Raw genomic sequence first — 15364 nt, forward strand, 5'->3', positions numbered from 1 at the left:
TTTGCAAACGTCATTTTCTCTTCAAGAAGCTGCTCATTTGTCGGAATGGCCGATATCGGAACACTATAACATACAGCTGCCATACAAACTGAACGATCGGAATCAAATGCTTGTATGGAAAACTTTCATATTTGACAAGATATATTCACGAAATGTGATATAGATTATTTTCTAAGACAACAGAGTAATCTCCGAAGAAATTGTTCTGAACGGATTACTATAGCATATAGCTTCCAAACTGAACACATAGTTACTAACAGAAATGCACCTGTGAAGGGTATTTAGCTTCAGTGCAACCGAAGTTAACGTTTTTTCTTGTTTTTTTATTAAACAAAAATTTATTTTTTTTATTTCGTCTTACCACGCCAGCATTGCGTCCAAATAATTCATCTTGCCGAGGTTTGCGCGTAAATAATTTTAAATGAAAACTATTAATTCGCCTGCTTGCCACTAAACCCTCCGCTTATGCACACGCAAGTTGTTTAAGTCAACGATGGAAAAAAGTTGCACACTTTTTGCTCTCGCAACTCGTAATATTTAATTGACCGGAAAGTATTGAAATCAACACTTTAGGCGCACAATTGTTGTTTTTGCTGAACGCTAACAGCATGCAACATGCCACTTGTGTACGTCTGTGGAAGCGTAGTTGCAGCAGCAAACCAAAAAAAATCGCACGCTGAATAAGTAACTGTATTTGATGAGAGCCAGCGCAGAATTTTATACGAGCTTGTTTGCAAGCGAGTGTGTGTATGTGTGTGTGAGGCGCGCGCCACCGCCAGATCAACCGAAAAAATAGTCGAACATTAGTCAACACGCAAATTGTAAATAAATGCAATGAATAAATAAATAAATAAATCAGCGGTGAATTTCGTTTGCTTGCCACTCGGTAACCGGAAATTGTGCGGACGTGAAGAAGAATTTTTCCAACTGAATTGCGAAATGAAGTGTAACGTTGGTAGAACTGCAGTAGCGGCAGGCAGTGAACAGTTAGCAGCAAGCGCTGGAAATTTTGAGTGATGTTGTTGTTGCCTTCGTAGCTTTTGTTGCTTGCATTTGCTTATTGTTGTTTGTAGTTTATTGCTATTGTCGTTGTTGTTGTTATTGCTAGTGGTGGTTGCACAAGTATTTACACTTTTATTCTGTTGCAAGGCTTTGCCGGCACTCTTCCACATGCATATAACAGTTACAACTATTGTTGCTGTTGTTGTCATTTATTCCGTTTTAAGTTTTAGGGTGAGTGCCTTACACTGCTCATAGGTGCGTGTGTATGTGTGTATGCATGCATTTGTTGCATCAGTCAGTCAGTCCTATTGCCGCTCGTTAGGTTGTTTGGTTGACTGGCTGATTGAGTTGAGCTGCAACATGAAGAAGCCGCACAAGTGCACATCAAATGCATGCAACGAGCCGTGTGTTTGTGTGTAAATGTGGCTTGAACTTAAATCGCTAAAGCAGCGCTGTCAGAAGACAGTCGCCGCAAAATACAAACACAAGCCAAGCAGGTAGGGTTGGGTTAATTACGGTTGGAAATCAATCCAAGGCATATGAAAATTGGATTACGAGGTTTGACAATTAAGTAATGAGACTGATTTTATTGCCGCGCTTGTGGTAAACCTGTGACCTTGAAATTCCCTTTCTCTTTTTCCGGCATCCCTCCCCTCTCCATTGATATATGTACTATCGCTCTAGCTTGTTTAGTTCGCCTGCTGCGTCAAGTTGAGTAGACGTGTGTTTGTAGTGCTCGTCACGAAAATGGAAAAACGAAATCAAGAGCAACGCGTCGCGATAAAATTTTGTGCCAGATTGGGCGAAACAGCTTCGGAAACATACGCTAAAATTGTCAGATGAGAGCTGGTTTTTCCAATACGACCCGGAAACCAAACGCCAAAGCTTACAATGGTTGTCTCCGCGCGCCCTCCGTCCGAAAAAAGTTCGCAAGAGCAAGTCGAAGGTGAAAACGATGATTATTGCCTTTTTTGATAGCCGTAGAATCGTCCACAAAAGAATTCGTTCCACCGGGGAAAACGGTGAATCAAGTCTACTATTGCCAAGTACTCGAAAGATTGAGAAAACGAGTCAACAGGGTGCGCCTAGACATCGCTCGTAACTGGATCCTTCATCAAGATAACGCGCCGTGCCACACCGCCCTCAGCGTGTCCCAGTATTTGGCCTCTAAAGGGGTCGCCGTATTGCAACTGCCGCCTTATTCGCCCGACATGTCACCCTGTGACTTTTTTGTTTCCTAAAACAAAATCGGTGGTCAAAGGAACCCATTTTGAGACGATTACGGACATCCAGGCGGCCGTGACGAGGGTACTCGCGGACATCCCAGTCGAAGCGTTCCAGAAATGTTATCAAGCATGGAAAACGCGCTGGAATCGCTGTATAGCTGCCCAAGGGGACTACTTTGAAGGCGATGGCAGAGTTGTAGAATAATTTTCAAACATACGGTTTTTATGGAATCAGTCTCATTACTTAATTGCCATACCTCGTATATATGTACATATATTTTTCGAGGTAACTCTCCTCTTTTAAGTGACGTTTATGAAACAAGTGCAGCTCAGAGGCTGATTGCCTATTTAGAAGCCTCCAGAGGTGCACTTAGCTCATTGTTTTGCAGAAAGAATAATTTACAGATGAGGAAAAGTGATTTTTAAGAACTGTAGATAAACGACAGCAATGAAGAGACCAGACAAAAATCAATAAAAGTATTTGACAATGTTTATTGTGTTTCAATATCGGTTCAAATTAATATAGAAATGTATATGAACTTGATAAAGCAAAAAACTATAGTTTCTTATTAAGGAAGGAATGTAAATCCATCTTTGTCGCTTTTACTTGCTAAAACAAATGTTGCTTAAGCAACGCATTATGCCTGGGTACAATATACTCGTAGGCCTGTCAGAAAAGCAAATAAACAAAGCGCAGAATCAGCTAGTAAAATGCCATACACGACAACAGTCTATTTTCGAATTACTTGAATTGAGCCACTCAAGTCATAATGCCGTAGCTTATGAGAGCGGCGTGGGTGCGCGTGAGCGCAATTGCCAGCAAAGTAGCACGAGATGGCTTGCTCGTGGGCGATAGGCACGCGCGCTGCGCTATTACGCGACAGACAACAAGGTAAGCAGTATAAATCGTAATTCCTCGCAGACTTGGGGCAATCATGTAACTTGCAACACGTTGTAGCAGCATACGTTTTTTGTTTATGATACGAAGTATTTTCATGGAGGTGAGAATTTGGTTAAATGCCTTTGTCAAATTGCAGTCTGAATTTCAGGCAACGGAATCATAGACAAAAGTGCTGTTTTTTAAGACCGAAATCATTTATTTTAGTGACTGATTTTGAGAATACAACAAGAGATCCCGAATTGGCTCAGAAAACATATAAACTATGTTAACAAAACACATATTATTATATACAATATTATTGATTTCTACTTCATGTAAAATCAGAAAAATACTTTTCACATGAAGAAACCGTATGCAAGCGATTTACAATTTTTTTTAGCCTACTTTTAGGAGTTAAGGTAAAATCTCTGCTATTTTATGATATTAACATATTTAACCAATGAAATGGTATTTTTCCAAAAATAATAGATTTATTATATGTTTGTTTTATTTATTGATATTAATGCATTTTCTTCGATTTTCAGTTACTTTTTACATGATAAACCATAAGCCCTTAAGAACGGTATTATTGAACTTTTCGGAAATCGAAATACCCTAATATATATATACAGAAGATTTGCGAGCTTTCTCAAGCTAGTTTTCATAAAAAAAATAAAATAAAAATTAAAAAAAAAATTTGAACATTATTTTCCGAAAGCAAACCAATATTCTTCAGATATTACGCATCGAAAAAAAATCTAAAACCCTGCTTCCTCCTTAAACTTCCACAGCCAACAGCACATAAAAGACAGCACTTTCAAATCTTGAAATAAATATGCCACAAATCCCAGCGGAAAAAGCTTGCCGTTTTCGACACCACGTATACGACGAGCATACAATAGCCACGCACGCTTCCTTAAACTTCTTGGAAAACTAGCAGCACTGAGTACACACCCTTATTAGGCGTATGAGGCAGACATGCGAAGACGGGAAAATGAAAAAAAAAAAACTTTTTTCTTCTTTCAAGTGTCGCGCATAAAGCAGCCGCTAGTTTCCGTAGGATCCCGCCCGCCGAGTGTCGATTCGCAACGCAGCAACTAAGCAGCTAACTATTGTTGGCACACAATTTGGCTTTTCAATGTTATTTTGATTTTATTTTCTGAATTGCTTTTTGGGCTGCGACTAACCGCAGCGCCGGAGAATACATGAAAATACTTCAGAAACTGAACACAGTTCAACTGCAGTGAGCGTTAGGCGACATAACAATGCCAGTGGGTGTGCATAAGCTTTACGTATGTACATACATATATTTCATATACATATATATGTTTTTGTGTTTGCCTGGGTGCTTGGGAGTCATGCAACCACCCAGAGTTTAGAAAATTCTTAATTCATTTTAAGCGCCGCTCAACAATTGCGACTGTGCCACAACATCCTGTGAACTCGCACCCGGACGCACAGCCACACGCACGCACACATACATTCGCACAACACATGCACGCATGCGTGCAATTTGGTAAGCTTTGCGAATAGCTGTGTTCATTTATTATCCTTTGAGTGCATTTAACTGTGTGGAACATTTTCGGTCGTCGCCGACTGTTATCAGTTGTCGTGCGGTTCACTCGTACTTGTTATTTTTGATTTTTCTTTTTATTTTTTTTTTGCTTTTTGTTTTTTAATGAAAATGCTGCAAACTTTGTTAGTTGCGAATTTAGGTCAACGAGTGCTTTAAAGGATATTCTTCATAATCGTCACTAAGCAGATTAGTGTTACTTGGAAAAGTTGCTTGCTGCTATTTTTTTTGCAAGTATGCTTTTTTATTTTGGTTTAGTTATATCGTAGTTTATTTGCCAAATTTCTGAAACTTGTTTAATAAATAACAAAAAAAAAACTGTTAATTGTGTCAATTTAAAGAGCTTTTCAGCAAAGCAAGATTTGAAGGCAGCTTACTTGTATATAGGTAAGTACTTGCGCAGATTATTACGTAACGATCATAGCAATAGCAGCTTTGTAAATGGGCTTCACAGCTTTTTAAAGCTTTAATAGTTGATTTGAAATCAACAAAAACAATTCGGCTTAATCCGATCCTCGGAGAAATACGTTTGAGCAAGTGAACCCGATCTCCTTTGTATGAATACGCAACAGGTATAGAGCTTTTCAATTGGTGCAATAGAAACTGAACTTAAACATTAAGTCAAAAAATGTTGAAGGAATTTAATTTTCGAAATTCCTGAGCCGATTTGCATAGCGTACAGAAATTTGACAACTTAGGAAGGGAACTAAATGAATGCCTTTAAAATACTAGATCACGAAAGCAGAATAACAAACGGACATAATACAAAACTGCACCAGAATGAGGCGCATTCTTAGCCAAATTTCGTGACTCTTTAGACTTTCCAAACTCTTTCGATGAACCAAAAAACATATTTTCCTCCTTCGTCTTATAATATTGGGTAGTCGAAAAAGTATTTTCGTATTTTGTCGTTGCAGTCGTATATCTGCAGTGCTGCCAATCACAATGTGTCATGGCATATAGGGTTAGAAACGTGAGATTTTACACTTCATTTAACCAAAAAAAAAGGTAAATTCGGGGAAGTTGAAAAAAAGTTACAGTAGTTCAAAAATGAGTGAAAATAATGAAGAAATTTGCTATGTTATGAAATTTTTGTATAAAAAAGCCACCAGTGAAATTTGTGAAGGTTACAGAGACGATGCTATAGTAAACACTGCAACCGATACTAAATTTTTACGAATTGGGCATCGAATTCCTAGGAATAATTTCGGTTCTAAGAGGTCAACAAGAAGCCTTTAGGCAGTGAAGGAAAAATCGCTGAAAAAAATTCGCTTTGGAAGCAAAAGACAATTCGAAGAAGTTGAAGATCGCTATAATCGACATATGGCTCTCAGAGTCATTAATATTTATGAGTAGAATGTTGCATGATAAAATCGAATGGAGTACAAGTTTTAAGTTTTAAGAAAGAAAAAATATTATAGAAAGAACTCCACATCTCAATAAAAAGTCCTGCTCTTGATTCCAGTTGGCATATGTTGAAATTAATTTATTAAATGAAATTCGAAATGTGGAAACTGAGAAAATGAAGTGAAAAGAGTTCAAATTGAAGAAAAATTTCAATAAACAACAATTTGTAAATCTCAGAAGTATACAATATATTTGGCATTCGGTGACACAAGAGCAGCAAGGTTTGGGTGCAAATGGAAATAAAAACAAAGACAAAAGAAGTTCACGAAAGAGCAAGAATTAAAAGTCAGTACAAGGGGTCGAGAGTAAAGGGAAATTTGGAAATTGGTAAAACTACAAAGTTAAACAAGCAAACAACAGAAAGTTATTGATTGAAAACTACAGTTAGATGCAGAAACGGAAAACAATTAAGAAAATAGATTGCCGCCGGTGTGTAGGTGTAATGCAATAACAACAATGCAACGTACAATTTGTGATGCCACACAATGAATGCAGAAGTAGAAATTTCTCAATTTTCCAAGCATTGCATTGAGCAATTTCAATACCAGCATGGTTAGCATAGTTTACAGCCAAAAACAAAAAATAAAACAAACCAACAAACCAACGAGTAAGTACGATTGTATGTACTACGAGCGTAGGTAAAGCAACAGCAACATGGAAAAAATTTTGTTTCGTAAGCAATGTTTACCATTGCATGCTACACCTTATACGTTTCAGCTGCACACCACCTCCTACAACTCATGGCTGTGAAGAAGCCATACCAAGTCACCCCAAAAGCAAACAAATTGGATTAGACATTTAACCTCACTTTTATGTGTTCGCCTGCGTGTCTTTAGTGGACACAGTCAGGCAGTATATGGCAGGTGCGAAGCTAACCAACATACATACACACAAATATCTACACATGCATATATTCAGCTTGCAAGCAAATAAGCAAAATGCCAGGCATAATGTTCTGCTGAACGTCGTAACCTCTATGCAAATGTGTGTACCTGCATACATATGCACTACTATGGGTGTATGGATGAGTGTATGCCTACGTAATGGTAAACGCGTGCGTATAAGTGATACGAAATGTATCGTCTTTCAATGCATTCTTTGCAAGCGTGCCTAATGACTACACACTCCAAAGTGGGTACATGACGTATGAGTAACATTTTATTCAAATTGATAGTTAAGGGTGGACTGCCATTAAGTGTTTACGAGGTACATGGTATGCGTATTTGGTTTGAACCATAGTTGGAATATTTGCTTACCTAAAATTATCTGCTACATTAATGTAAGAAAGGGTCAGTGTTGTGTTCAATAATGATTGATATGCAAATAAATTAAATTTAAAAAGAAGAAAAACAGCCAATTTGAACCCTTGTCATGGGCAATACATTTTTAGAGAATTTTTTTAACAAGTTAGGACATATTTTTATGTGGGAATTTGATAGAAGCTATGTATGTTCGGCATTGGAAGTTATTATGGGAGTGAAGAGTGGAAGAATGAGTGGGAAGAAGTGGATGACAAGCATTCAGAGCTCAGTTTTTGTTAAGCTGTATCCTAAAAAGATCTACTTCACGGCGAATACGAATAGTTTTTTCTATAGCAATTTAGATATTTATTTGACTTCAGTTCATGTTGATATCATACACTCGGCAATATGTCAATAACAGCGCTGGTTTGGTTTCGTAGATGTGATTTCTAAGCACTAAGCTAAGCAAAACTTCCAGACAAGCTTACTCTCCAGCGAAGCTAAACCTCCAAATAGCATCATAATGTTTGTTGCAAAAGATTCTTAGATTAGCAAAAGAACTATATCAACAATTTCCTGAACACAACTTTTAGTTTCCAATATTACTTTCTTATTTCTTTAAACTTCACAGTTAGAATTATGTACTTTTCTTCAAAGAAATGTCAAACTAGATATACGAAATCCAACTAGCGACTGAATATATGTTTAAGGAACCTTATCAAAGCACAGTTTCACACTGATCAAGCTACTTATGCCTCGAAGAGACTGAGCAGTTTCTCAATCTTGCGCCTAAGCTATATTATGCAACATGCTTAGATTCGCAATGCAGCTCTTTGTGGTATTCCAGCATTAAACTCATACCACATATACACCTTAAATTCATATAATCAAATTGTGGCATGCAACAACGCCCCTTTTGAGTACAGCAACCATCCAAGCAATAAATTCATTGATGAATCAAGGCGACCACAAATTGAAATATTTGCCATGTTAGTTGCAGTCGGTAAGCGGAATGGAAGACGTGGTTGCAAGCAACTATGTGATATCAAATATGCACACACACATACATATACCTGGTCTGCACATAAACGCAACAAATGAGCGCATATAACTAAGCGTATTTAAGCCAGTAAGGCCAACTCAAGAAGAAGAATTCTTAGTTTAGTGTTCGTATTTAAAACCAAAAGACAGATAGAGTATGAATAAATGAAAATTAGTAGAGAAATTCATGAATGGAAAGATGATAATAGTTATTAAATTAAAATTAGCAAGAAGGGAGTTTAAAATTTTAAATATAAAAAATTTGTAAAAGAACAGTTTTTGATAATTTATAAGAACAAATATAAAAAAATTAAAATAAAATAAAAACTGACTTTTAAAATAACAAAAAATGAAAAATAAAAAAAGAAATAGTTAGTCGTTTCGTAACTGGAAAATGATGAAGTTCAGTTCACTAAAGCCCAACCAGTTTATGTATATAAAGTTTTCCTACTGGGTTGCTAACTTTAAATGGAAACTTTATAGCGACTGATACTCGCACTTGCAATACTGTAGCGAGCGTAGGAATGATTTGTGCGTTTTAAATTAAGTGACTATGAGTAAGCTGGTGTGTGTGTGTGTGCGTAAAAGTCATGCACTTTCGCAGGGACATAATTTAATCCTGATTTTTATTGCAGTATCTCAGCATGTCTGTCGCTGTTGTGCTCTTTGAACTTGTTGCAACGACAGTTTATCGACTATGGAGTGCCGTGAGCTCCAGACTTAAGTAAACTTCACTTCACTTCTCTTTGCACCTTTCAACCTTAATATTATATATTAGCGCCATGTAAGCGTGGATATACCTACATACAGCAGGCGCTTGTAATTCGCATACATGTACACATATACATATGTTGACATAAGTTCACTTGATGCATGACCACAGACCACAAAGCTTATTAATCTCTTTCAATCTGTTAAATTTAAGAGAAAGGGACCTGACTCTATTGTTGTTGATATGCGAAATGGTGATAAATTTTCATAAAAATATAATTATCGTATGTATATATATGTATGTATTTATGTACACATATACAGTCTGACAAGTAAGAGCGTGGTCGTGTTAATTTATAAAAAAAATATTTTATCAGACTTTCATATTTATATATACATTGTACACATTACAAACAATGATGCAATTTGGTCATTAATATGTCCAGTCACCACCGGCGTCGGTAATTGCTTGGCATCTCCGAGGCATGTTTTCTACTAATTTGACGGCGTATTCTAGTGGCAAGGACCAGATCCGACGAAATTCGTTAGACAACTGCTTCAAAGTGTATGTGCGTCTTCCACGAAGCTTCTGTTTAATATATGCCCACACATTTTCAATAGGGTTTGCATCGGGCGACTGCGACCGCCAATCCAATGTAACGATGCCAGATTGAGTTTTAAACTGAATACAGAGCTTGCTGCGGTGTTTAGGATCGTTCCTATCCTCCTACAGAATCTAATCTTCATTTTTTCTGATGAACCATCATTTGGCAGATAGTAGTAAAACCTTTTTATAGATTTTTATCATTTTCTCGGCATTTAGGTTGTCAGAATAAAGGTACAAAGTGCCAAATCCCTGCTTTGAGAAGCAGCCCCAAAGATTCACCTTTATTCCATGTTTTACGGTCCGCTGAACAAGCCTATTGGTGAAAGTTGACCAGGCTGGCTTAAAAAAAGAACGTGCCCATATAGAACATTCATCAGTAAAAACGACATTTTCAAAATCTCTATCAATATTTTCATTCGCCCAAGCGAGTCGCTTTGTCACAAGTTTTTCAGTCAACAGAGGCTTCTTCATTGTGTTGCGCCATTTCAGATCGTGAGTATGAATAAGGGTTCGGATAGTTTCGTAGGATATATCTAAACCTTTTACCATTATTTTTTGCTTGTCCTTGCCGCAGTGTTAAAGCAGGATTCCGCGAAAACAGATTCACTATTCTTTTTTCATCTCTTTTGTTCACTTTTCCTATCGAACCACGTTCTGGTAAATCTTCGACATCTTAGCTACTATATATCGTTGTATCCACTTCTGTACAAATGCCTTCGACTTTCTCATAACGGGTGATTTTTTTGAGGTTAGGATTTTCATGCATTAGTATTTGACAGATCACGTGGGATTTCAGACATGGTGTCAAAGAGAAAGATGCTCAGTATGCTTTGACATTTCATCATGAATAGACTTACTAACGAGCAACGCTTGCAAATCATTGAATTTTATTACCAAAATCAGTGTTCGGTTCGAAATGTGTTTATCGACAAATTTTGTTCAGCGATGAGGCTCATTTCTGGTTGAATGGCTACGTAAATAAGCAAAATTGCCGCATTTGGGGTGAAGAGCAACCAGAAGCCGTTCAAGAACTGCCCATGCATCCCGAAAAATGCACTGTTTGGTGTGGTTTGTACGCTGGTGGAATCATTGGACCGTATTTTTTCAAAGATGCTGTTGGACGCAACGTTACGGTGAATGGCGATCGCTATCGTTCGATGCTAACAAACTTTTTGTTGCCAAAAATGGAAGAACTGAACTTGGTTGACATGTGGTTTCAACAAGATGGCGCTACATGCCACACAGCTCGCGATTCTATGGCCATTTTGAGGGAAAACTTCGGACAACAATTCATCTCAAGAAATGGACCCGTAAGTTGGCCACCAAGATCATGCGATTTAACGCCTTTAGACTATTTTTTGTGGGGCTACGTCAAGTCTAAAGTCTACAGAAATAAGCCAGTAACTATTCCAGCTTTGGAAGACAACATTTCCGAAGAAATTCGGGCTATTCCGGCCGAAATGCTCGAAAAAGTTGCCCAAAATTGGACCACCTAAGACGCAGCCGCGGTCAACATTTAAATGAAATTATCTTCAAAAAGTAAATGTCATGAACCAATCTAACGTTTCAAATAAAGAACCGATGAGATTTTGCAAATTTTATGCGTTTTTTTTTTAAAAAAAGTTATCAAGCTCTTAAAAAATCACCCTTTATATTCAGCAGCCGCTGATTGTGACATTTTGGAACATTTCGGGTGGATGCAAAGGAACACAGCTTCATAGCGCGACGCGTACTTGGCAATCATGGCGTTTAACGTGATTCTCTTTCAAAAGATCAACGACAACTGAATCTTTGTTGACAATGCATCAAGGACAAAGCTTCCCTCTATCGGCTCGCGAAGAAATTAGAGCGAAATCTTGCATTAACTGCCGGTAAAGTCGACCACGCTCTTACTTGATAGACTGTATATACTTGTATAGTATATATGTAGGTATATATACATTGGGGGAGAAACAAATTTACTTAGAGAAAAAAATTTCTCTTGAAAGCGGGCTTTGTGCCTTAGTTTTAAAATTTGTTACTGAAAATTCAAAGTTTCTCATATAAAACATACCTAAAAGCATCTGTTTTCATTGAAAATACCAAATCATCGTTACTGTTCCCATTAAAATATTTTGATTTAAGCTACTTTGAGGATTTCTAAGGAATTATTCTGGTGACTGAATTATTTTAATATCTACTTTGTTACTGTTTCTACTTTTCTTTAACCAAAAAAGTACATATAAAGGATGTATAAGAAAAATAATATATGAATTGTGCTTATTAAGGTTTTAATTATGAGAGTGATAGCTATACATTATATTTTCAGTACGCCGTGACGTATGAGCGACCTTATTGAAATGAAAAATGTACCGGCCATTTAACTGGATTGAGATATTCTATCCGCGGCTTTCTAAATAGTATTTAATGCATTGCATGATATTCTTCGGTGTTTTATAGGAAAATTTTTTATAAAAAAAAATTAGAAAATTTCACATATAGTTGTTTACTTATTTTTGAGTTTGTTGTGGTAATTAATACTCATTTGAATCTAAATGAAGCTGAAAAGTTCGCTTGAGCAGTGCAATAAAAATACTTTATGAAATTATGTCACGAGCAAATACTTTCACTAAATATATAGTTTAAAAAATTAAATTATTCTGATTCAACATTTTCTACAGAAGTTTTTAAAAAAACAATGCCTTTGGCAAACATTTCACTTTACTTTCAACACAATTTTATCGTCTATCGAGATCACAATCACCACACTTACGTTGTTTTTGTAATATTCACACAGAGAATGTTGATGGCTTTTTCACAATAGAATTAAATGGACTATAATTTTTAACTACATACTTAAATTTCTTTGCAAGTTCAGCCATTTCATTATTACTCGAAGTCCCCTATGCACCCGCTTTTACTAGACGCAAGTATGTGTAAATTAGCGATATCGACACACAAAGTCGTAAAAAGTAGTCATAAAACTAATAACCTTTTGAAGTAATGGCAGAGGGGCGGATGCGGTGTGCTTTTAATACAAAAAAAAGTTGTAGTTAAAATATTTGTGGGCTGGAGTTTTTAAATAAAAAGGTGCCTCAAAAATTATTGAAAATTTTTTTATCTCAGATGTATGGCCCTTTATTATTTCATATTAAGGAGATGCTATATATATTTCTGGACTAGGCAACACTAAGTGTTGCCAGCTGCAATCTGACATTTCCATTGGAAAGTTTGACATTTTTTAGCATAACATCACTCAGAACGTTTTGTCATTTAATCGTGAATTGTTTTATTTACAGGGAATTAAAAAATTCATCTCGGCCAAAAAATGGAATTAACTCGTGAACATTTTCGTGCGATCATTTTTAACAACTTTCGACGTGGATTATCACGACAAGAGTGCATCGATGAACTAAAATCTTTGTATGGCTATGAAGCACCATCCTATAGCACTGTGAAAAACTGGTACAACGAATTCAATCGTGGCCGACGCTCGCTCAAAGACGAATTTCGTGAAGGTCGTCCAAAAATAGCCGTTGTGCCAGAAAACATCGATGCCGTACGTGAACTGATAATGCAAGACCGTCATGTAACATACCTTCAGTTAGAGGCATGCCTATGCATTTCTCCCACCAGCATACATTCGATATTACATGAACACCTGGCCGTAAAAAAGGTTTGTTCTCGTTGGATCCCGCACAATTTGACAATCGCTCAAAAAAAGGCTCGTGTAGATTGGTGTAAAAAATGCCGAAAAAATACGATCGCGGTGCTTCAAAAGACATTTATAAGATCGTCACAGGTGACGAATCATGGATCTATGCGTATGAGTCCGAAACAAAACAGTAATCGACCGTGTGGGTCTTCCAAGACGAGCCAAATCCAACGAAAAAAAAAAAAAAAACAAAAAAAAAAACCATTTTCGTTGATAAATATTCCTATTTTCACTATTAGGCCAGAAATATATATAGCAGCCTTCGTATTAAGTTTGCTAGCGGTCTTCCAAAAATCGACAATTTTTTCATACATATGTGTTTAGGATAGTTTCTTTAATTTAGACAAAGAAAATATTTATATTTTTGAATACTATCTTTTAATATTGAAAAATAGTAAAAAATGACTCGAATCGGACAATTGGAAAAACAGGTGAAAAAGTTAAAAGTATTTCGATATCGTTAGCGTAAGATATAATAATTTATAGAAGTGTGTATGGAGTAAAAAAAGGAGTAAAATTCATGTTGATTTGGATCAGGCGTTCTAAGTTTGGAGTTCTAGGTCAGTGTGTGGGAGCGTAGACGAGCGCTTTTCTCTTAGCTGGAGGCCGTATTTTCGGTATATCAACATGCACATCGCATTATGCAACATTTAATTAATTCTTTATTAATTACATTTTACTTATATTTAAGTGAATGAGTTATATATGTGCGAAACTATCAGCTCGCTACATTTCGGTCGCCAGTGAACACCCTTGTTTCATTATTCGAAAGGTTTATTTCGAAGTCATATTACCATTATTGCGCTCCACTGAGAAAATGTAATTGCCTCTTATAAAAGAAGTTAATAATCAACTTTCAAAGTGCCGAGGTTGCTGCTGTTATATACAAATAATGCAGATGTGTTAGTAATTATGCCAAAGTAAATTGATATGTATACGTGTGTGCGTGTGTGTCTATGCGGGTGCCTAATGATTTCCAACTAAAATATTTGTGAACACTTGCGATTTATGAAAAATCAATATCAAGCCACTCTCATACTTATACAAAAATGTGCAAATGCCATTACACACACACACACACACAGAGAAATGGGTGCCTTCACACTTCAACCGATGAATATGCAACAACCTCTTTTCTGCGTATATATTGCCACAACGGGTGTTGGAGAATTAAAAAGGGTATATTATATAAAGTTGTATACACACACATACACACACACCGCTAAATAAACCCTTATATAACAATAAGCAACACATACACACAAAGACACGAAGAGAAATAGAAGGCCGAAACTTTAAGTGGCAACAACGTGAAGTAATCGTGCAACATAAATTAGCCGAAAATGTGCAAACTAAGCAAATGTGAAAATATACAGTTAGTATGCGGGTTGTACGAGTATATGTGTTTGTGTGCGCCTGTAGCAACTTTGCCTATTTGCAGGAGTCTGCCAGAAATGTATTTGCTGCAAGGAATAAAATAAGAAAACATATTTTATAACGATTCGCCGATAAAGGTGAAAGGAGGTGGAGAAGGAGAAGGAGAGAATAATGGCAATAGAAACGATACGTTCGGTAATTTTAGTGTCTCAGCAGTAAGGTTGATGGGGCGAAGTGATTTTTTCGTTTGCTAAATGTTTGACCTAAAATTACAATATTTGAAATATGATAAGCGCTGAAGCAGGCCTTTTAATGGCATCGGTGTATGTGTGTGTGTGCATGTACACAATTTAGCTTTACTCGTATAAAACAGCATAGAGGAAAGTTACCAGTCACGAAGTACTTACGAAAGCAGTTAATGGGTAAATATTTGATACGTAAACATACACATTTACAGTATTTAGAAGCGTGGAAAAGGGTTAATGAGTTTGGAAAACGGCACATCGGCTATATACTTGTACAAGTATGTAATGGATAAAGTCAACGAAATCCTAATAAAAACGTTACAGCGATCTGGAGTTAGCCGATTAGTTATTTATCTAAGT

At 36.6% G+C, this 15364-nt stretch overlaps 1 protein-coding gene across 3 annotated transcripts in view; it reads right to left on the reverse strand.

Annotated features, from left to right (window-relative positions):
* LOC105229624 (poly(U)-binding-splicing factor half pint) overlaps window positions 1-15364 on the reverse strand; it is a 320705-nt gene that overhangs the window by 53933 nt on the left and 251408 nt on the right. Inside the window, exon 1 of one of the 3 annotated variants that reach the window (XM_019991522.3) lies at window positions 362-1014. The exons of the other annotated variants lie outside the window; for them this stretch is intronic. Within the exon in view, the coding sequence (XP_019847081.2) occupies window positions 362-390 (29 nt within the window). The 5' untranslated portion in view covers window positions 391-1014. Of the gene's footprint in view, window positions 1-361; window positions 1015-15364 lie in introns of those variants that run through there. 3 annotated transcript variants of the gene reach the window in all.

This window comes from Bactrocera dorsalis, chromosome 2 (genome assembly GCF_023373825.1).
Source record: "Bactrocera dorsalis isolate Fly_Bdor chromosome 2, ASM2337382v1, whole genome shotgun sequence".
Classification (NCBI taxonomy): domain Eukaryota; kingdom Metazoa; phylum Arthropoda; class Insecta; order Diptera; family Tephritidae; genus Bactrocera; species Bactrocera dorsalis.